The sequence below is a fragment of the Helicoverpa armigera genome, chromosome 18 (assembly GCF_030705265.1).
Source record: "Helicoverpa armigera isolate CAAS_96S chromosome 18, ASM3070526v1, whole genome shotgun sequence".
Taxonomy (NCBI): domain Eukaryota; kingdom Metazoa; phylum Arthropoda; class Insecta; order Lepidoptera; family Noctuidae; genus Helicoverpa; species Helicoverpa armigera.
Window position 1 is genome coordinate 6,799,102 of NC_087137.1, and position 22,890 is coordinate 6,821,991.

The 22,890-nt window shown below is 35.9% G+C and overlaps 3 protein-coding genes across 3 annotated transcripts in view; all 3 read right to left on the bottom strand.

Moving 5' to 3' along the window:
- Positions 1-15,969, bottom strand: part of LOC110376110 (probable G-protein coupled receptor CG31760) — a 64,424-nt gene extending 48,455 nt beyond the window's left edge. Inside the window, exon 1 of the mRNA XM_064039100.1 lies at positions 15,605-15,969. The gene's annotated coding sequence lies outside the window, so the exon portion shown is untranslated. The remainder of the gene's footprint in view (positions 1-15,604) is intronic.
- Positions 15,970-17,709: 1,740 nt separating this feature from the next.
- LOC110376115 (uncharacterized oxidoreductase TM_0325) lies at positions 17,710-18,787 on the bottom strand. The gene has a single exon (XM_021334479.3). The coding sequence runs from the start codon at positions 18,704-18,706 to the stop codon at positions 17,933-17,935; it is 774 nt and encodes a 257-aa protein (XP_021190154.3). The 5' UTR covers positions 18,707-18,787; the 3' UTR covers positions 17,710-17,932.
- Positions 18,788-19,950: 1,163 nt separating this feature from the next.
- Positions 19,951-20,935, bottom strand: LOC110376121 (3-oxoacyl-[acyl-carrier-protein] reductase FabG). Its single transcript, XM_021334496.3, has one exon. The coding sequence runs from the start codon at positions 20,856-20,858 to the stop codon at positions 20,085-20,087; it is 774 nt and encodes a 257-aa protein (XP_021190171.3). The 5' UTR covers positions 20,859-20,935; the 3' UTR covers positions 19,951-20,084.
- Between the last annotated feature and the right edge of the window lie 1,955 nt (positions 20,936-22,890).

Here is a 22,890-nt window from a genome sequence, read left to right on the forward strand (position 1 = left end):
AACCGCGGACAAAAACTAGTATAATATTTTTTTCAGTGACGCTACAATCAACCGCCGTACGTACTACTTGGGGTCCAGACGGCTAAATTAGTAATGTATTAATTGCATAACAATCGAATCTCAATAGCAGTTTTAACTTTATCGGGCTGTATAATGGTTGAATGGGTAATTAGACCGAGTATGCACACTCGTAATTTACTTTGTGGACTTACTCTATCTGAAAAGAACTTATACAGAATTCTGCCAAGCTCATCTAAATTTCTACATTTATAAGAATAAGTATGCTCATGAAATGTGTGGGATAAGTTCTCACGCATCCAGATAAAATTATCTTTGCTCTAGCGTCTGAATTAAGTTTGCCTCTAATCTAAATTGGATCTACTAGGCCTTCTACCTGTTTGCGGACTACGAGTCAGCGTTTTCACAATTCTTACCCTTTTGTACCTTTTTGTCCAGGGTTCTAAAAGACAGGAGGAATGTTTTAAGAAAGAGTGTCGGCACATTGCAGATTCGACAATGGCTCAACAGTTGTCCCAATGATTGGCAAATTTTTCATTGAAGAAAATCTTGATACCTATCAAAGTTCTGAGACCATCTAAATAGCTGATCTTTGAAATGTGCGTACTACCATTTACCTTCATACTGATTTATGAGCCCAAAAAAACTATCGGACGACTAAAAGTTTGAAGTGTGTAGGGGTACTCTAACAGCCAGTTTCTTCATTAAAAGTAAAAGTCAAAGTAATGTCTAAAGTAAAAGTAACGGTCGTAAGTGTGTGAGTTTAATCAACTCCTAACTGCAAATTGCACATAGCTACATCAAAGGAGTTTCTGTAAATAAAATGCCTCTTTTTCTCAGCTTACTTACTTATACGGAAGGGAAAATATTTACATAATAATGGCCATTGAATTATGCATACAAGGAGGCTCTGCTGTAAAAAGGTTCTTCTTAAAGATGGACTTGTCAAAAGTTTTAAAATTGGTTTGAAATGGAAATGTTTATATTGGATAAAAACAAAGCTTCTACCTCAGCGGGTAACTTGATCTTGGCGATTTTAAATTGAAATTACTATGAACGTAAGACGTTAATCAGTTTTGATGATTGAAATAATGCGATTTAAGTAGATAATTTAAAAAAAAAGTTCAGTCGTGAATGAACACAGAAGGTATCTCTAGGAGACAAAGTCGATTACAATCAGTCTGCTCGCTGTAACCATTTCCAAGAACCTAATAAAATCCACCATTTTATAGAAACAGATCACAATTTAGAACTGCGAAGCGCCAACGTAAATAATTACAGTCGCTCAAAAAAAAAACATCGTGGAATGGACTGAAAATCACATTTTCCAATTTTACGTTCCGATAACCGGATCGCCGTACCGATTTGATTTCGTATTCGATTCAGTTGTACGTATGTATCGAGTCAGTACGAATACTCGAGTGTATGAAATCGAGCTTATATTGTATCGCTTTTCTGTTTTGTATTCAGCTGGAATTCTTTAAGATCGTTTCAACTTTATTCTGTAATAGTGCTCGAACAGCGTCTAAGGTGAAATTGAATGAAAATTCAGTAGATAAGAAGAAACATCTGAATATTTTTGTCTTACAAGGTTGCTGTGATAGAATAACTGATTATTATTTCTTGTTCATAATTTTTCATATACGATACCATCATGATAAGAACAATGAAATTAAGTTTTTTTTTTTATGAATCTAAATATGATATGTATAAGAAATTGCTTACTACTTCTGAAAATGTCTTCTAATAACGTTTAAACCTTCGTGTCCATAATCTAAACTGACTATGATCGTTCATTACATCTACGAGTTTATAAATCAACCTGACGTTCATCAGAATCGCTCTACCCACATATCATAAATTATCAGCTCTCATATAAATTGCCTTCATCAAAACGCTTCCCCGGTATTGGACAGAATCTGCTGATGCCGATAGCTAAAATTTATTATTATAATGATGTAATTTGGCGTTAAAACCTATTCATTTACTATGTAGGTATATAACAATGTAACGAGAAATTAAAATACTCTGAAAACTCTTCACTTCGCCAGTGACGCAGAAAGTATATCCAACCAAAGTCATAAAAAACTAAGTATTTTGTTCTCCACATTTAGTTTTCGCCCAAGACCGTAGTGCGCTTAATTGAATTCCCCACAAAAAGGGAACAGTCAAACTTGTGGAATTGGCGGAATTTAAAAGGATACAATAAATAATTTGAGCGGAAGCCGACTGTGATTTAATTCAACTGCTTTTAAGAGCTTCTGTGTAATTTAAAAGGGATGACAATGAGCGAGATACGCGGTGTTTTGTTTACGTTTCCCTTTTTTATAATGGATGGAACGTTGATTCAACATTATTTGAATAACTCTGGTCTTTATTATTTTTATGTATCGTGACATTTTGAAACTCTCATCGTCGTCGTCACAGCCTTTTTTATCGTTCCACTGCTGGGCACAGGTCTCCTTTCACACGGAGAAGGATTGAGCGTTAATCACCACGTTTGCTCAATTGTGATAAACCATTTTGTAAGTTTATCTACTTTCTCAGTATATCTTGGACGCCAATGGCTGATTAAAAGGTGAAGGAAAACATTTCGAAGAAACATGGACTAAAAAAGTCTGACGTCAAATAAAAAGTTGTAAAATGTTCTAGAAAAACTTTGCATTACATACAACTAAGTGAGAATAGATAAGAGGATGGAGTGAAAGTAATTGCTTGTGATGTATAGAACTTAACGAAGTTCAACAATGGCTTGATCTGAGATAGGAAAAGAAAAGCCGAGTCACTGGAAGACATTTTGAAAATTGCATCAAGTGAAGTGCACTTTGTAAAGTAAACTGTAGGGTTCGCGTACTAAGAAATATTTAACTGAGAATAATTTTCTTGACATGGTTGAAATACGAACTGTAGAAGAAATTTATTTTTCATTTATGGCAATTCACCTATTGCTATAATTTGTAGCAAAAGAAACGTATTGCCTTCAAATCTACATGTACAGCTTTGTTTACCAATTTTAGTGTTGCCATTGCAAAAAATTTAAAAACATAAGACATTATTACGAAAAAATCTATTTCGTCATTTCACTTTCATTCTATGGAAACGCTAAGTATACTAATTTTCTTTGACACCTCTCTCACAGCCTGAACCAAAATTCCTCTAGCGGTTTTCTCGTAACTTGTCACTTTACTCTGATGAAACCTGAGAAGGCCCTTAACTGTCGCCTGTTGCGGCCCTTGGGATGTCCCCAGAGCATACGGTATCTATATTACAGTACAAATTATTTGACTGCCTTCCACGTATTCAAAGTTATACGGTGCTTTGAATATAATTGGGTTCAGAATTAAAGTCATTTGATTTGTAAACGTATTTTATTTACTTTTAATTTTAATCCGTGATTTTTCAGTCTATTTGTTCTTATGCGTGTTGCGTTGCTTTCGATAAATATGGGGTTTTGGATACTGTCACATAATCCTCATGATGTGCTTAGTATCTCATGCCATATTATACTCTGGTTATACGACGACACAGGTAACATACTTTGTATTTATATATACACATTTTCACAGTTAGGATTCTTAAAACCGTCCTATTTTAGTTAAAATCCAGTAAGCAAATCAAACCATGTTGGTTTGACCGGTCCGTCCTTACCCGTCCGCCATATTGCAAATCGGACACACCCATTACTAATTAATAAGCAAAATCGACGTTATTCACATTACTCTGGTTTTAGCAAACAGCTTGTAATCTTCAAATGATTAGTGATTACAAATACGTTAATCCACAGAACTGGCATATATGCGACCTTATTTACGAAATCCTTCTCAACGCCCAACGCAGGCCAGATGTGTTATTAATATCTTACTGTCATATGTTGCTACTTCCATTCTCATAATGTTCATTTCTCTTTGATAGCTTGATTCCCTTAGTCCCTCGGCTTATCATATTCTCATTGTACATTTGTTTCGCTAGATATCCATAATACTTTTTCCTCTGGTTTCTTTAAACATGTAGGTACCTACGAACCAACGGAGCGTGACTTTTCTCATTTTTTGAGACAAAATTTATGAGCCTATCGTTCACCTTTATGCTTTTTGAAATATCTTTGATCTATCTATTTTTATGAGGTACCTTATAGATATTGACTTTAGTGGGAAACGGTAACAGTTTTTCATGGAGATGGTTTCAATATACATATTGCATCTCAAGTCATGTAACACAAGCATTGTCATTCATAATACGTAGCAGAGATGACATAGAAGAATAGGCTTACTCTGCTGGTAAGCAAATATTTTTACGGAAAATTATGATGCAACCTATTTTTGGATAAATGAAGCGTGGTTTCATATGGCTAGGCAAGCTAAGTAACATGATCAGTATCTTTATAAAAATCTCCTAACGTCTTTCACCCTCCCAGTATTACATAGCGCAGAACATTCTAGTCTCCGCAATACCGCTCTAGAATCCTGAGACCAATATAGAAATACTCTGAAGCGTTCCTTTATTTCTGACAGCAAAAGAAAAGACGACTAAAGTACGGAGTAAACGCCAATGCATCGCGTATAACCGTTCCGAGCCGGCCCGGGGCACCGACGGCTGTTCAACCGTGAAATTGCCGCGTTCGACAAAACTTTCGTCCGACTCAATACCATGCCTGAATTGAGGCGGGGATCCGATCCAGGAGGTACTAATCGTGTGTTTTCATTACTTCTGTGTCTAAATACTGGTGATCGATAAGATAAGAGCAAAATAACTTCATGATAATTAAAAAAAAAAACGGTATCAGGCTCTATAACCAAAATAGGACTCAAGGAGCATTTTTTCTACAACCAGTAATAATTCCAATCTTAATTAAATTAGAGATTTTACTGTAGTGTAATTATTAGTTATTGGTATCGATGATTGAAGGACAGAAAGGCGACTTCGTACACCAAAAGAAATGAAAGCAAGTACATTAAGGGATGAAAAACTTACCTATGCATGCTTTGTGCCGATCCAAAAGATATTAATGATCCCTAGCTCATTGCAAGTTAGGAAAATTATGATGATGATGTTCCAGCAACAACAAACAATGTAGGTAATCCTGAGGAAGCCAGTAAACACAATGTTAGAAGATCAGCAACAAAATTAAAACCTCTTTTCAGATAACACTGAATCTTCGAAACTGGGTTAATAGAGCAGCCGGTATGTATCGCGGCCGGGTCGCCAGTTGCGCTTTACTGTTTTTTAACAGTATTTTTACGGCATTAAAGTACGATCGAAATGATGTAAGGTTTCACCTGAAGGCATTTACGATATTGAGAGGGAAGTTAATAGGTAACTTAAATCTTAGCTAGTTTTTTTTCAATGTGGGTCGGCAGGATCTCCTTATGCCATGTAGAACAGTAAATGTAGTTTTGAAAATTAAAGTTTTCCAGCACAGGAATATGTTCAGTTTAAAGTTATGTACCTATTGTAAAGATTACAATAATATCAGTAGGTATCATCATCATGTTTCATATTCGTCAAATACTTTGTGTTCAATTGCGTCCACTATTCCTGAACTTAAAGCCAGTCCATGAGAATTTCTCCACGTTTTCCTTTGCAAGTTTCAATGCAACACACCTTGTGAAACGACGCAGGGAGCTTTGATGTGCAGTAAGCACAATTTTCCGGAACATTCCGGCCGAGATGGCACGGACTGCATACCTACGTTTATAATGGTCAAAGTGAAATACATATCGCTACTAACATTGATCGCCAAGATTAGCATATTATTCTGTTAGAGGCTGCTTCAAAGTACATATTTGACAGGAAAAGCTCCTACCATTTACTTACAATATTACTTCAAAATCTTAGGTACCAACTATTTTTACTCATGATTTTATTCAGCACCAATTTTGGGTCACATCGGTAGCCTTCCTGGATACTTGACTATCATTCTGATAACGGCTTTTCATAGCCGTTTCAAGTTGACTTGGTCTGACGATGATATGATGTTAACCGGTAGAAAAAGATATGTTCCGCTGATTTCAACAATTGCCATATGTAAGGGCAGAAGGATGGTGATGAATTTTGCCAAAAGAACATATCTCACATGTAACTTTGCATTAATTTGCAAGCAACTGTCATAGACACAGTACCCACATGTGTATTTCAGGCAGATTATTCAAACATGGATTCCCAGATCTTGTTAGTTTAATACTCCTTTGATCAAAGCTTAAATTTCTTGATCTCGGTCCAAGTGTTTTGTTGAAGTTTCTCAAATTGAATTAACGCGTTGTTATAGAGCGAGATGTGTTCTGCAGTCTTAAAGTTTGTTATGTTAATGGTAACTTGTCTTCGTGCCTTGTTTGGCCCAAAAACTTGTGGAATAACCCTCCAAGTTAAATGATCAAGTGGTTACCTTTAACGCGGTGTAGTTTTGATACACTATTATATCATCATTATGCGTTAGGTGGGCTCCGTACTAATGAATAATTTATTGAAAACTTTGGAAGATGGGAGTGTGAGTCGATAGTTTATAGATGCTGATTCAAGTAATATTTGGCACTTAAGCGTAACACTGATATTAATTTTGTTTTGTTTTGGAGTTTTATTATGCGTCTGTGAATATTCATCAGACAGATTTCTTTTAATTTTTTAAAGGTATCATGGTAAATTCTTATGCAGAAATTATTTCACTAACCCATTTTATACAGAGGATACGCCTCAAATATCTATGTAGTAAATATTCCACATTACCATACAATGTTTATGACATATTAACATAATACCACTTTACCGACAACAAGACTGTTTATCTTGGAACTTTAACGCGTAAGTTTCTTAGACAATGGACTGGTTGGACGTACCCATTGTGAAAGTTTTCGAACACATCCCTCATCTTAAATGACACGTCGTCTTTAGAAATTATGGCTCTGAAAAGGGACTGTCTTAGTTCGAGAGCTTTGTTCCAAATTGAGACGTCATGCGCTAGATATATGGTTCAAAGTTAAATACGTAAACGCGGTACTTGTTACGTATAAAAATTGGTGATCATTGGATCCTTTTACGGAAAGAAAATGAGCCCGCATAAAATCATCTCCGATGAAATCATTGTTATTCCTTTCCATTTATATCCTTTACACTATCTTATCGACCAATAGAAGTAAGTTCCTCTGGATGCGGTTCAAACGACGACAGAAGCTAGCATTTGATATGAAACATAAAAAATGCTTGGTCTCACATTTCTTGTTCAGTTTCAGTCGTAGAGCACAGTTGGAAAATTCACTATTACAAGATTGCTACAACCTATTGCTTTCTTAGCCTCCAGCATCATATTGATTACTGGTAAATAGTAAATACAAACAAAGCTATGCTACGCGTCCAATTGTTTATATTGAGTCCCAAAACGAAACGGCAACAGAACTACACAATTAAAACAACGAACGGTTTCATTTTGTTCGCTGTTTATTTATCCGACCCTTTTTGCTTGAAATTGCTCAGTAACCTTACTTGCCAAGTCTTCAATAACCGTGCTGTGTAAAGAAAATGTAATACAATCTAGCTAGCCGTCTAGTATATACTTAGTTAATAACACAATTTTAGTATCAAAAAGTGGAAGGACACAATTGGAATGAACACTGCTTAATTTCATTTGAAAATCTTGTAAGGCGTCATAGAAATATTTATGTCAATTCGAATAGTTACACGATAGTGTTGGACTGATAAGCTTGCTAATTCTTTCACTATTAGAAAGCTCTTCCCGAGTAACATTTTATCCCGATACGGGCAGTAGTTCCCACGGGACGCGGATGAAACCGCGGGTAAACGGCTGATACAGTATAATCCTAAATGTTCTCTGCTATAATAATATAAGCAGCCCGCAAATAAGGTGAAAACTTGATATAAAGCTTTCGTCTTTCGTGGAATTTATAGAGAAATTGTAGAAAATTTAATTCGTTATGGCAAGCCCGGGGCTCCTCTGGAAATGGACCAATCGGAACTCGAATCAGTTTTCTGTTAGCTTCGTAGGTTCTTCGTAAACTCAGCAAAGTTTTAAAGGTAAATATTGTTATTTGTAAATTATTAAAATTATGTTTATGTAAACTTCTGAACTTGCTAAAGATGTTTGAGATTATTAAAGTCAATAATTTATTTTCAGAAATTAATAACTTTATCTGTAAGATCTCTCTCTCCATCCAAATCTCTTCAAATCCATACATGTGCATTTAAAACGTTTACCTAATCGTTTTAGTTAAGAAGGTCTTGCACACCTACAAAAGTATTTCCGTTAAAACCGTTGGTACCTATGAAAACAAAAAATATTTCTTCATTAGCCTGAGGGAATTTAATCAGTTTGCTTACTTGGGGCGCTAATAAAATAAATTGCTTGGGTCTGTAAACTGCCCAAAACAAAATATCATAAAGATAAAAGTCAAACATAAGAAGGAAATTGTATGCAGTTGATGGTCACTTTTACTGTTGATGTGAGCTATATTATCTACTGCAAAATTTAATAAAAAATCGTTCTATAGTTAAAAAAAAAAACAGGGGAACAAATATCCACAGATATACAAACTCTCGCGTTTATTATTAGTATGATCAATTCGTTAGTACTTCCTTCTCCGAAGTAAAATGATGGTTAAAGATTACATCATAAATTACATACATGACTCAATGCAGCGATTCGTAATAACAAAAAGCTATCGTTAAAAAGCTATTGTTCCACTTTGAGTATTAACGAAATCGTATGACATTCGAATATATACTCTAATCTAATGAGTATAGAATCCAAATTGTAATCGAATTATGAAGTACAAAAAACCTTTTTAAAGATACAGTAAAAATTATAGCTGATAAATGCCTATTAAGTTTGTGTGGGCTATGTATTAATTAGTTTCAATTAGAGCCTGTGAATCAATCCACTTTTACGGTCAAATACATTTGATATTCGGTTACTATAAGGTAAATTAGATGCCAACTTGTGTTTTGGTGTAAGTTTTGAAGAAACCATGAATAATATCTATCATCAGGTATCTGTGGAGATCTAAGGGGGAGGCCTATGTTCAGCAGTGGACGTCCTACGGCTGAGATGATGAGGATAAATAATCATAATATTATTAATCCTTAGGTATATGTTTATGACGAAGTTATTATGTCACGTTATTCGTATAAAAATAGGTCTCTATCTAGTTATTGGTTCATAAATAAAATAATGACTAAACAAAACATTATTTCAAATATGATGCCCTCATTTCAAAATTATGAGGAGTTTCAAAGATAAATGTACTACGGTTCCACCTATGCTAATTTACGTGACGTTACATTACATCGTCATATTAAACAAATAAATCAAAATTGATAAATTATTCTACACAGTTAGCGACATGGACTACAAATAGATCATTTATCCAGTGTAAGAGGATTAAGCACTATTCGAGATTTGGTAGCAATCAATTCACTAAGCTCAGTTTATGCTATTGTTGTGAGCGATTTACGGTAGATTATCTGCATAATCACCGATTAGTCCCACATTGTGACAATTGTCATTGGTGGGAACTACTGATGATTTATTATTGTAGAAACGTATGCTTAAATATCGTCTTTGTGTACCTACATTTACAACTATTTTGTATAGGAAAGCTCTCTTGCTTCAAATAAGGCATCATTTTTATGTCAAAGGAAATACTGATAAAAAAATAAATATTTTCCCAACTCAAACATTTATCCATTGCCATTTTACGCTCATAAATTACGTAACGTAGCTACGGCAATCTGAAAAACTCGAGAAATTCATATTAAAACAACAAATTGGAATGAAGATGCCTTTGCATAAAATCACGATTGCAGTCCTTTAGTGATTTATGTTTCAAAGCGTATATACGTACTAATTAAGAACGTTGTTATTTGTGGTTTTCCTCGTTATTCGCTCGTTTTAGTCACAACACTTGCTCATGCTTTATTTTGTTCAAGCTTAGATGTTCGTTGGAGCGTACCTTATTTAATTAGTAGGTCGGTTAGCTCTCCTACCTGACTAGAAAACATTGCTCAGGGGAGCATGTATTGGCCCTCTACGGATTTAGGACTACGGACGCAATTTCGATTATGATTGGTTTTAGAACTGGGTTATGTGGGCTTATCAAAATCTTCAGCGTTTGTAGACCTTTTCTAAGTGGTTCATTATTTTTTTTAGTTTTTTTCTTAAAAGTAAATAAAGGTATCTATAAGTGCGCATGAATTTGGCGGTGCGTTATGTACCTACGACTTTCAGGGGCGTCGACAAGCCTGTGTTGGCGGCGCTTATTGTTCCACGTGTTCCTCAACGAGCTTTCTGCAAACTCTGCATGTAAAGCTACTGTTCGAAAGAGTTACCAAGGTCCTGTCACACAAAGGGTTCCAGAAGAACAAAGGTGGGTCTTAATGAGCAAAAGCAGATCTCTCCCTCCACAACCACAGCGGGAGAGTTCCTCTGACGACTTTCCATCTCAAAAATAAATGGCATCCGTAAGTGTCTCAATTGGTCTTTATTGTAAATAAGTTATTACTACTTTCAAAATGTAGTGAATAAAAAATACAAAATCAAATTGATTACTTCTGTTTTGGAAAAAACACTTACAGCGAACTTATCAGGCATCACAAATGTAAACAAAATATGATCCCCTTATCTCGGAGCACTTAACTTTGCCTGACGACATAATATCTATCAAACAACCTCGTTTCTTATCTTTTTTTCGAGGGAAACTTATGCAAAGTGGTATTAAAACTGTGCTTTAGCTTTAGTTAGTGTAGTAACATCCTGTATTAATATTACAATCTATTGTTTGAACAAACTATCCGTCAGACCTTTAGAAAGATTATGTGGCAAGTTAGAAAAGCTTGTCGGTGTCTGCTGTTTTTTTTTTCAAAATATCATGATCTTTTACATTGTTTGGATTTAAAAAGTATATTATTTCAATATTAATCAGTGATAGTCAGCTAAAAGGCTAGTTCAATAAATAAATGTATGTTACAAATAAACGTTTCACGTGTACAAGTGATTTCAACCATTGGGAAATCTGGAATTGTAGACACCGGCTTTGTATCCCAAAATGTCAAACCTAACGCCTCTATCTCTAAAAATGGAAAATCTTCATTCTTTAATCTTCTAAAAATGGAAAAGGAGGGAGTAAGCTTTTATCCAGCAATATTTGTATTCTCTTTCATTGTAAATGCAAATGTACATCAGCCTAAGATCCTTAAATCCCTGGCAAAGACCGAAACAGACATGACAGCTGATACTAATGCTATATTTGGCGCTGTTTCGTATTCTGTCACGAATATCAATGCGAAGGATTTCATCGGCAGACTTCCGGAGATAAACGACTGGTCACGTTTCAGAACTGCTGCTATTTCATTCAAAAACGGAATTTGTGAACGTATTCCGTTTTTGAATTCTTCAATGTAGGTACTCTTTTGACAGTATGTTTGGTAGAGGGACCAAAAAGGTTTTTTAATAAGGGATATTTTTTACGAGTCATCAACTATTTAGGTGCTTAATGGGAGAATAAATAATTTCACAAGGTGCGTATTGATAGGTATACCTACGTAGCCACTTATCATTTCAGTGGCTAAGGCCTACTGTAAGACTTTCTAAGTATCTGTACCTACTTAATATTATGAGCATTGCTATCCCACTTCTTTAAAAACTTAAGGGAAATACCTAACCATCGCGTCATATTGTGGTCAAGTTTACAAACCAATGTTTTTATAACACTGTCGTACGTTGAAACGGGATCACAACATGTAAATATAGAAACACGTTTTACATAAAACAACAAGTTTGTAGTTGCAACACACATACATACATTTACTAGTTACAAAATAAATACGCCAACTGAAAATACCCTGGGATACGGTCTTAATAACACTCTGTAACTATGCAATGCTCTCAGAGACAAATATTCTATGTACCTACGTAGTAAATATATGTAATTCCTTAGGGAAATTCGCTAAGCAAACATAAAATTAAAATATGTACTGTGGACTGTTTTCCTACTAATACTACAAACGCAAAAGTGTAACCTAAGGATGTATGTTACTCTTTCACAATGATACTACTGCATGTATTTTGATGAAACTTGCCACTATATAGCTTCTGCCCGCGGTTTTACACGTGTAGGAAGGGAATTGCGTCCCGCACATGGATAAAAGGTGGCCTATATAATATTTTACCCATTACGCGTTTATCCTGCTACTATAAATATTTTTGTTAAAGGTATTGGGTATTAAATCGATTTCCTGTTGTGGTTATACTGACTTTACCTTGATGATGTCATGACATAAATGATCGTAAAAGAGCAATAATACCTACTCAATGACGCGTCAACGGATTTCAAAAACCATTTTTTAACCATCTATTTTTATGAGGTGGTCCTGTTGAAACCTGGAATCGAGGGAACTCCTCCCTTCACAGTCGCCTTTGACTCTGAGTCCAAACAGACCAACACTTTGAACAGTTTTTATGCAAGGATGTTGCTATCAAGAAATAAATAATGTAGGTATTTAGCAGCATTCCTGAAATAAATTATATATATCAATACATCTACCTCTTCCTAGCATACAAATGTATGAATTATCACATATTAACCACATATAGCACTTAAACATACATTATAAAGTCAGTAGTTGAACACACGTAAGTACATACAATTTAACTTGAGCTATAGTGATTCATTCATTCAATCTTGCAAATTGATTTGAACTTGGCAGTTTTAATATTAATTGGCATCAATAAGTGGAATGCACTTGTATGACATGCAGTCTATACAATCAATAAAACGTAGTTATATGTATGTACATATGTATGTATGGTGCTCTTGGTTGGATGTACATAAGTACTCACAATGCCGCATAAGTAGACACCGGATTATATTATGCATTTGCATATTTGGATGTGCACTACTTGTATGTATTTTATATTGCATATTTGGCCATGTTTTACTGATCATGATTAAGGAGTTTTTTGACGCTTCATTGGTTGCATTTTGGTAAAAAGTGGACTTTCAGTGGGCAGTGATTAGAAAGAACTCTTTGACGCCCTTTATGTTTATGAGTAACTATTAACCTATGTAAATAGAAAAGACTGCCAATCAGTTAGGAGTTTTTACTTTATAAACAAAACAGACAGTAGGTAGGTACATCCGTAAGCATCACTTACGCAATCTGAATTTCTAACACTGTTTGAAAAACACCTGAAGATTTTCGTCTAATCTTTTCCTTTGAATTAATTTTTCAACGAAGGAAAGTAGATTGTAATATATTCCTTCTTTTATTTGAGGATCGTTACTTTTCCCCTCCAAACTTCAAATTCTTATAGCTTATTGCATACGTTTGAGTGCTTCGAAGTTTTCCGAAGAAAGTAATACTTATGGAAATTCAAATGTTCGAAAAAGTTTTTGCGCCCTTTGAAAATCAATACCCAATGTGAAACTTAGAAACTTCGAACAGGGTTAGACTGAGTTTCAGTGGCTTCAGTATAAAATGATCATTATTAAACTTGTAATTGGCAGCACTGTTACGAGTAGGTATCATCGATACATTTTGAAACTTGTTATTAAATTAATATGCTCTATGTATTAATAAAGGTAGAGGAAAACATATGAGGAAAGCTGTACTTTACAACAAAAAGGTTGATAATGTATTAAGTATGCCTTGTCACTCCAAAATGCCTGTATTATCTTCACCATTATCAGTCCACTGGATAGATACGGACTAATATAATAAAATGTGTAAAATCATTTTTTCTATATGCATTTACAATTGAGAGATTTGTTTTGTTCAAAAGAGTTACTGCGGCCATGGCACACAGAAGGCCTACGAAGAAAAAGAAACACGATGGGTTTTTAGTCAGTAAGAGTCTGACACTCCCTCACCACTGCTAGCCCACAGCGGGAGGGCTCATTTGATAATTTTTACCATCGTAAAAAAAAGAGATTATGGAAATGTGTATGCTCAATATTTAAATGACGTTATGGTGTTTATTTTAAACATTAGTACGGTAATTTTCTGGACTTTGATTTCAGTGATTGACCACTTATTTATATTTATACAGTTCTGCATTTATTGTAACAATAGACAATTCAGTTTTTTCCTACCTACGTGTAGAAAACAATACATAGGTAATTAGCTAAATGAATGTCATTTAACTTAATTCGTTCTCATTTTCCATCACAAATTATTATTTATTGCATTTTGAACCTATTGTAGGTATAAATTAATAATTAAGTGATGTTATGTTTAGCAGTAAATACCAATTTCATTTTCGGATTTTTTCTATATACCTTAGTATTTTTACCCGATGTCCATCCAACATTAAAATAACGGATACCTACTAAACAAATATAAATTGCAATAATCTTAATTAAGGTAGAAGACAGTGTTCTTAAACATTTTTCTAAACCTTGGCCTTCTTACTGTAAGATTTTCAAATCTTTGCAAAAAACTTTTAGTAGATACAAGTCAAGTCATTATTTAAGTTTCACACCCCTCCTCCAAATTGGTTAGCTAAGTAAACTTCATTAACATAATGAGTTCCAAGTTAAAAGGTAGACTTTTTTGGAGGCAGTTTTCAGTCCTATTGAATAAGAGCCAATACTCAAATGAAATATTCGAGAAGAAATACCTAAATGAACTACATAAGTCGAAACAAAAAAAAATCGTATCGGGTTTCTGATATTAGCGTTTTCCAACAAACAACACCTAAGCTTTATAATTATTTATATTTTGTTGATAGCTCTGTGTTTCCGAAATCTTTATTTTGTTTTTGTCATCATCTTTTCATTGCCTATAAATCCTCCTCAGATGGCCCTAATAAAGTAGGCAAGAAGTTAATGTACCTATGTGTTCTATAAAAAATGAAAATAGGTAAATAGGTAGGTAAGTATATTCATAATTATATTGTTCAACTTAAGTAAGGTTCCTTGGATCTTAGAGAAAAACCTAGAATCGATTGTTAAACAGGCACAAGAAATTTCTTTATGGTACAAGTGAAACCGCGGGAATCGACTAGTCTATCTGTACGTAAGCAATGTTTATTTTTTTGTTGTACAACAGGTAGGTACGATTTTGTGGTAGGTAGGTACTTAACTTACATAACTTATTTTTGAATAATTCTGACCCGTCTTGGTCAAAATTAAATTAAGTTTGTCATCTTTACAGAAATCAGATACATATTTTTATAAATGTTAGTAGAATTGATAAAAAAATATTTAATGTTCCCTAATTTTGAGTCTTAGGTCCCGCCTAGCCCTCTTTTGTTCAACACTGTTAACGATTAATGTAACCCTATCGATATCCTTAGGTAATAATATCCTGACCAGTCTACATTCGTTTCTAAAATTACTGCAAAAAATTAAAATACCAAGCAGCTCAATGTAATATTAATAAAACAAGTACATTTCAGTATGACTAGAATTATGTTAAACCCGTATTTTTTCCAAAGGGTAGTTAGATAACGTCACAGGTTCCCACCCTCCAGCCTCTACGGTCCAGGGGTCGTAACCTTTAGCATGCTTACGTCCTTCGTCAAAACAAATCAAACGCAGATCAATGTAAGTGCAACAAGAAAAACAATAAAAATTATACTCACGGCGCCTAAATTCGTTAATGCTCGCTCACAAGGACGGTAATACGACCTTGTTCTCCCTCCAGCAATGGTCCGCTCACAGCTCCCGAACAATTTTATAAATTAAAATCAACACATAAAACACAATAATTCACGTTTTATCATGAGCAGCACTCAGTTTCACGAAGCATCGCAATGGTTACTTAATCATTCCACATGAAACTGTTTCACCGGTTTTAAATTCGAGGGAAATGTGGAATTCCCACCGCGACTTTCAGAGGACTGAGGGTTCGGGCCTACGGGAAAATATCAAGCCTCGACCGGGATTCGAATGAAAATATACAAGATGGGGAGAGGCGGCGGGCGTTTGCTTGCTCACTCGGACGGTTGACTCAGCTATGAGTCAGAGAAGGCAGGCCGGATTAGTTGCGTTTCGTTTCAAAGCTGTGTTGGTCGGCCCGATGTTACCCGAAGCTCGCCGAGGACAGACGAGAGACGGACCGCTGAAGCTCAATGAGCAACCATAATTCATTATGAAAAGGACATTTTCCACTTTCCTTTACCTCATTCGTTTGAAGTAAGGGCCAAGGGTTTCTTTGAAATTTTGAATACATGACAATAGCTTTAAAATAGCGTTAATGTTTTTGAGATAGTGAGGATTGGAAGAATAAGGATCAAATATAACTACACTCCAAGTAATTACCTATATTGTTTTTAACTAAGTAGAGGCCTTCAAGGAAAAAAATAACAACTGAGAATGTACCTACGTATTGTGCAATTATATCGCGGTTTTAGACAGCAGTGGATTAAACAGATGTTTCTATCACATAAATTAATATAATATATCAAGGGTTTTGGAAAACGGGACCTTTATTCATCATTATTTAAAGGTAAACAATCTTGATATGACATTTCATTAAAAAAACTCAGCCTTACAATTAAATACGGCTATTTACGGTTAAAATTCAAACATTACTTTAAAAAGTAGTTTATTTATTTAATATGTATTTGTATCTATAAAAGTCCTATTAAGATTGTTAACTTTTAGTCAAGTGTCTGCCTACTTAAAATAATAGAGCACAGAAAAATACCAGCAGTGTACAAACACTGAAAAAATGTAGATGTTACAGATTATATATTAAAACTACGGAGTGAGAATGGTTAATTTTGATTCAAAAAGTTAACTATCTAATGTTTCGCAATAAAAAAATGTTACAGCCTTTTTATCGTCCCACTGCTGGGCACAGGCCTCCTCTCATAAGGAGAAGGATTGAGCATTAATCACCAATTAAAAAATATTTTTAAAAGTGGATCCTTTAGACGAGTATTACAAACAAAGCACAACAGACTTCAAATTGTGGTGAGCTGTTTACTACCTCGCTCTTTCATTACTGTATTTAATAGCCAAGGCTTAACTAAGATTAACTAAATTTCGGTCCATTTTGTACCCATAGGTAATTACGAAATTATTTTGTCGGAACTGAAAACCACGGGTAGGTAACCACGGAGACCTGTGGAAACGGAATGGGTAATGGAGTGTTAACTGTAATTTACCCCCGGGGATACCCTTACCCGGCTATTTTCCCCAAAGACTGCAATCCTCGTCCTTATTCAGGGGTATTTGTTTTATGCCCTAACTGCTGAATTTTAGTGCAGATTGATTTAAAACCGCTTTTAATTGAGTACGTAAAATTATGAGGTAGACTTTTGTTTGTTGAATAATAAGGGATATAATATAAGGGAATTATTTTTAACACCTTATTAATAAATTATACACATAAAATAGAGCTTGGGTGTTATTAATAGCAGCCCATTGCTGTTATGTTATCAACAGAAGATATAATGTAGTAGGTAATTCTGATAGCATTTTGCTTTTGTAAAAAGTTAGGTGAGGTTCACCAGCGGAGTAAAAGTGTATGAGAGTCGACCATAGTTATAATAAACTATTATCTTTTGACAAACACTATTGCTAGGGAGAATCTTTGATTTTCTATTAGGTTCACGAGGAAAAAATAAAATCATTTATTACAGTCTGAAAATGCTCAGCCAATACATACCACTTGTACTAGATAGGTCTATTTAAACACTGGAAATAAGTATATATATACCTAAGTAATAAAATATCTTAGTGAAGAATAAGAAAATCTATTTATTTACACAAAAAAGACGCACAAAAGATAGCAGCAAAGGAAAAGAAACATAATACGAACAAAAAGAATGAAAGGCGAAACCACCTAAAATACTCAAGCATAAATGCTGTTTATAATAAATAGATAACCATGGAGAAGATATAGAGGTGCATAAATAGATGACCAAGCAAAAAAAGGTACATTTGATAGGTGCATATTAACATTATTCACCTCTCTTCAACAATATCCCATTATCAGTAATGAACGACGATCCCGTTATAGCTACAGCTTTATCGCTAGCTAAGAACAATACCAAGTCAGCAATTTCTGCAGGAACCGAAATTCTGCCAAGGGGTGTCTTAGACTCCAACTTTTTCCAGAAGTCGTCTACATCAGCTTTATTAACACCCATATTATCAACGAAATTGGTTTGCACTGGACCAGGGTTAACGGAGTTGACCCTCACACCTTTTGCTGCGAAGTCGAGTGCCACGGACCTGGTGAAATGATCCAATCCAGCCTTCGACGTACAATAAGCGAATTGTTCTGGTAAGATAACATCAACCGCGGCAACACTAGATATGTTCACAATGTTACCTTTAGTTTTGATCAAGTGAGGAGCAGCGAGGTTGGTTAAGTAGACCACGGAGCGAAGATTAGTCGCCATAATTTTGTCGTACACTTCCATTGCATTCGTATCCCAGATAGCCGCCGCCCCGCCTACTCCGGCATTATTGACCAAAACATCGATTTTTCCAAACCGTTCGACGGTAGTTGCTACAATTTTCTTAATGTCTTCATTTTTTGTGACGTCAGCGATGACCATACAGTGTGCGCCACCATAGCCTTCACATTTGTCAGCAACTTCCTTTAGCTTGGCCTGATTTCTGGCTGCGAGTACAACGTTGGCTCCTTGTTCAGCGAATTTAATAGCTGTAGCAGCACCTATGCCTGAACTGGCTCCGGTTACTATAACGACCTTCTTGCGGAAACTCATTATAATATCGATCAAGTAATAGATATAGCCAAACAGTCTACAAGAGAAATCGGTGCAATGAGGTGAAGATAGTGAATTTACGGCTTATAAGCCTCAATTTAAGTACCTGGGCACTTAGGCAGCTCTTATAAATTTATCAGGCCCACTTTGGATAAAATGAAAGACCTTGTGGTCGATACTCTTCCTATTCTACAATAGTTACTTCACTATTGTCTTCGAGCACCGCTACTTGATCGTGCATAAAATGTAACCTTCTTCAGTTTCTAATGTAATAATCGGAAATCATTTCTTGTTTGTATCCTCAAGACTCCAAAACTACTGAACCGAATTGAAAAATCTTTCATTGTTGGGCAGCTAAGGTATAGGTACATCATTCCCGAGTGAAATGGGCTACATGTTATCCAGGCAACAGTTCCTTAGGGACTCAAGTGATATTGACAGAAAACAGCTACAGGTAATCTAGAATCGTGCTGAAGATTATGATGGTGAGTTGTTCAAAGCAGAAGACCTATGATAGTCTTTGGCGCACGTGCGTTATTGCATATTAAGAACGTTAGCTTACATTTACAACGCCCCAACAGGCGTAGTCAGGAGCGTAGATGGGTCTGCCGTAGTGGGCACGGTTAGTTGGTATGTCCACAATCCTAATTTACCTATGACGTCACACGTATTTCTTCTTTTAAGTTACTGTCCCATGTACCTACTAACTCCCTTAGGTACGTACTTTGTTTTATACAATCATTAAGTACCTACTTACTCCCATACTTACTCCTGCTATGTACACCCAAATATATTCTTTTATGTAGTTACTACATTATGTACTCGCTTACTTCCCTTATGTACCTACTCTTCTTTATTCAGGTAGGTACTCTCTCATGTAGGTACTAAGTAGGTACTTACCTGAATTTAACAAATCTGAATGTATGTCAATCACATATAATACGTCATCTTTATTTTCAGCCATTTTGGATGGATATGCCCACGACCCATTCTAAGGGCTGGATCTGCCCCAGCGTGGGTGAATCTATTATAGTTTTATTTTAGTATCACTACTAATTTCGTACTGGAAGGCATACACCTTCCTTCCCTTACAGCTAGAAAGAAGCGTCTCTTTCCAGCTAGAAAGAAGTTTGGCAAACAGTTTTGCAGACCGGGTCCCGGTCACCCAAACGATCTTTGGCAAAACTGTTTGGTTGTTTGGGGATGAGCTAAAACAGATAGGGTAAAACAAATAGAAATGAGAGACAAATCATACTTTTAATCAAGAAGTAAGAGAAAGCATGATATTTTTAAAATAGCAAACATGACGAATTTCGTTATGACACAAATATACAGACAAGCACATGCTTTTTCCTTATAAACCTTGTTATTGGTGTATTTATGTTCCTTTCTTCAACAATGCCCCATTATCAGTAATGTAAGATGATCCCGTTATAGCCTTAGCTTTATCGCTAGCTAGGAACAACACCAAGTCAGCAATTTCTTCAGGATCCGAAATTCTGCCAAGAGCGGTCATTGTCTCAAACTTACTCCAACAGACACGTTGCTCGGTTTTATTCTTATCCAAACTTTGAACAAAATTGGTTTTCACTGGTCCAGGGTTGACTGAGTTGACCCTCACGCCCTTTGGCGCCAAATCTAGAGCCGCGGATCTGGTGAAATGATCCAATCCAGCCTTAGAAGTACAGTAAGCGAAATGTTCAGGAAGGATGATATCAACCGCGGAAGCACTGGATATGTTTACAATGTTACCTTCAGTATTGATTAAGTGAGGAGCAGCGAGGTTGGTTAAGTACACTACGGAGCGAAGATTAGTCGCCATTGTTTTGTCGTAAACTTCCATTGCATTTGAATCCCAGATAGCCGCCGTTCCACCTACTCCGGCACTATTGACCAAAACATCGATTTTTCCAAAACGTTCGACGGTAGTCGCTACAATTCTCTTAATGTCATCTTTCTTCGTGACGTTAGCGATGATAATGCAATATTTGACACCATGGCTACAACATTTAGCAGCAACTTCTTTTAGCCTGGCTTGATTTCTAGCGACAAGAACAACGTTGGCTCCTTGTTGAGCGAATTTGATAGCTGTAGCAGCACCAATGCCCGAACTGGCTCCAGTCACTATAACGACCTTATCGCGGAAAACCATTTTGATTTCCAATTAATTAATATAGCCGAACAGACGACAAGACGACAAACATGTGGTGAATTTGCGGTTTATATGCGCCAATAATTATTTACAGATCAATTGGACACTTAGGAAGCTCTCATAATACCTATTACCTATCTGATAAGCTGTAACAGGCATACGAATCAACACACTTGAATTTAGTTATATCTCATTTACTTCAATGGTTCGTTTCGGATTGAATTGCGGAACATAATTATTTTGTTATGAAGGTCATGGTTTAAGTATCTACAATCGTCCTCAAGTTTGTGATGGTTGAGTGGTTTGAAGTAGGTGTAGCACGATACGATGCGCTCCATAGGAGCGGTTGGTGCACATGCACATGTGCCGTTGCACATAATGAATATTAGCTTACACATCGCCCGCGGTTTGAGGGTCCTTCCAAATGCCCAGAAGAAAACATCAGAAATTAGGGAATAAACAAGGTGTGTCACTTATCTATTGCGGTAACATTCAAGGTACGTATATGAGCCAGATCGACTCATGTGGCGGTTACGTAGACACCTAGGTACTTAACCTTAGACATAATAGTAAAATATAAGGGAATATTATAAATTGCATATCAAATAAATAATCGCCTATCAATACGTACTCATCATTTATATTCTTTTTTACATCAAATAACTTACTTCACTACAAATTAACTAAATGTTTAACAAAACTCAAACTGCAGATAATTCGAAATTATACATCAATATGGCATTACTTTTTTCCTTATAACGCACGCAATACAGTTAAAATTATTCTTGTACAAAAATACTACATACAAGCATTAAATACTGACTGCACAGCAAATTTTCTATATTTCGTAGCAAAATAACTATCCCAGTGGCACATTAACCAGTAAGTACAACAAAATCTGTTCATCATATTTGTCTTAATTTTCAAGAAGCCATGCTCGGCAAATTTAATGATTATTATAACAAAAAAATCCTGTCATATTGCATTATTTCTAAAAGCAGAACCAATTAACTGAAAAATTGAAGCTAGTAACGAAAACGAATCGCTGGAAAACCGACTCCACGTAGTCTTGTTTGCCCTACCCCTAGAGTGCAATTCAAAACCGCGTAGGCGCGGAGGGGCGAGGCGGCCTGCGAGCTGAGGCGCAGGTAGTTTTAACGCTCGCCGACGCGGTTGAGGCTGGCCGGCTCCGCCGGCCAGTAAGCCGAAGCTGCGGTGGTGAGCGTGAAAGCCATCTACGACGATAAGCTCGCATGGGACCGGAGCCCCGTAGCGCCGGAGCCGTGACAGAAGCCATGCTTGCTGCATGTTGCATGCTTACTTCCATGTTGCATGCCTGCTTACATGATGCATGCCTGCTTGCATGCTTCAAGCTTGTTTGCTTGCTTCTTACAGGAAAATAAAAATTCCAAAACTATGCCAAAAGATGATTCTGACTATAAACATTCTGAAATGTGATAGTTCTGCCTTTAAATGACTACTTATATGAAATGTATGCCAAAAGGAAGTACTGACAATGACTAAAAATTTTTTTTAAGAACTAATATGTGCAAGCATGTCATCGGACTTGCGATCCGACTCAAGTACGTGGCGCCACCTGCAGAAGCTAAAAGGCCGGCAGCACACATCCGGTTTCCTGATCAGGAATCCTGATTCGGAAACCGGAATGCTCTTTTTTCATACAAAATGTTCACAATAGCGCACACGTTCTTACTTTTTCCGGACGGAAAAAAACCTGACATTCGGTTTAAAATTTTCTCCGTGCGTTTGGGTACTCAGAACGGAATAAAACCTGATGACGTCATTCCGAACGCAGCGCTCGCGAACAATTTGGTTTGACCGCCGCACACATACGGAAATTTTCATTCTGAATCAAGGTAGCCCTGTTCCGAATGGACGTGTATCAGAGCCCGCTTGTCACTTGCTTTTTTATATTTGTTTTTATTTTTGTATATATATTTTTTTTGAGAGATGAAATCCAGTTTATAAAACAATTAACAAATCTGTTTGTTTGTTTGTTTGAACGCGCTAA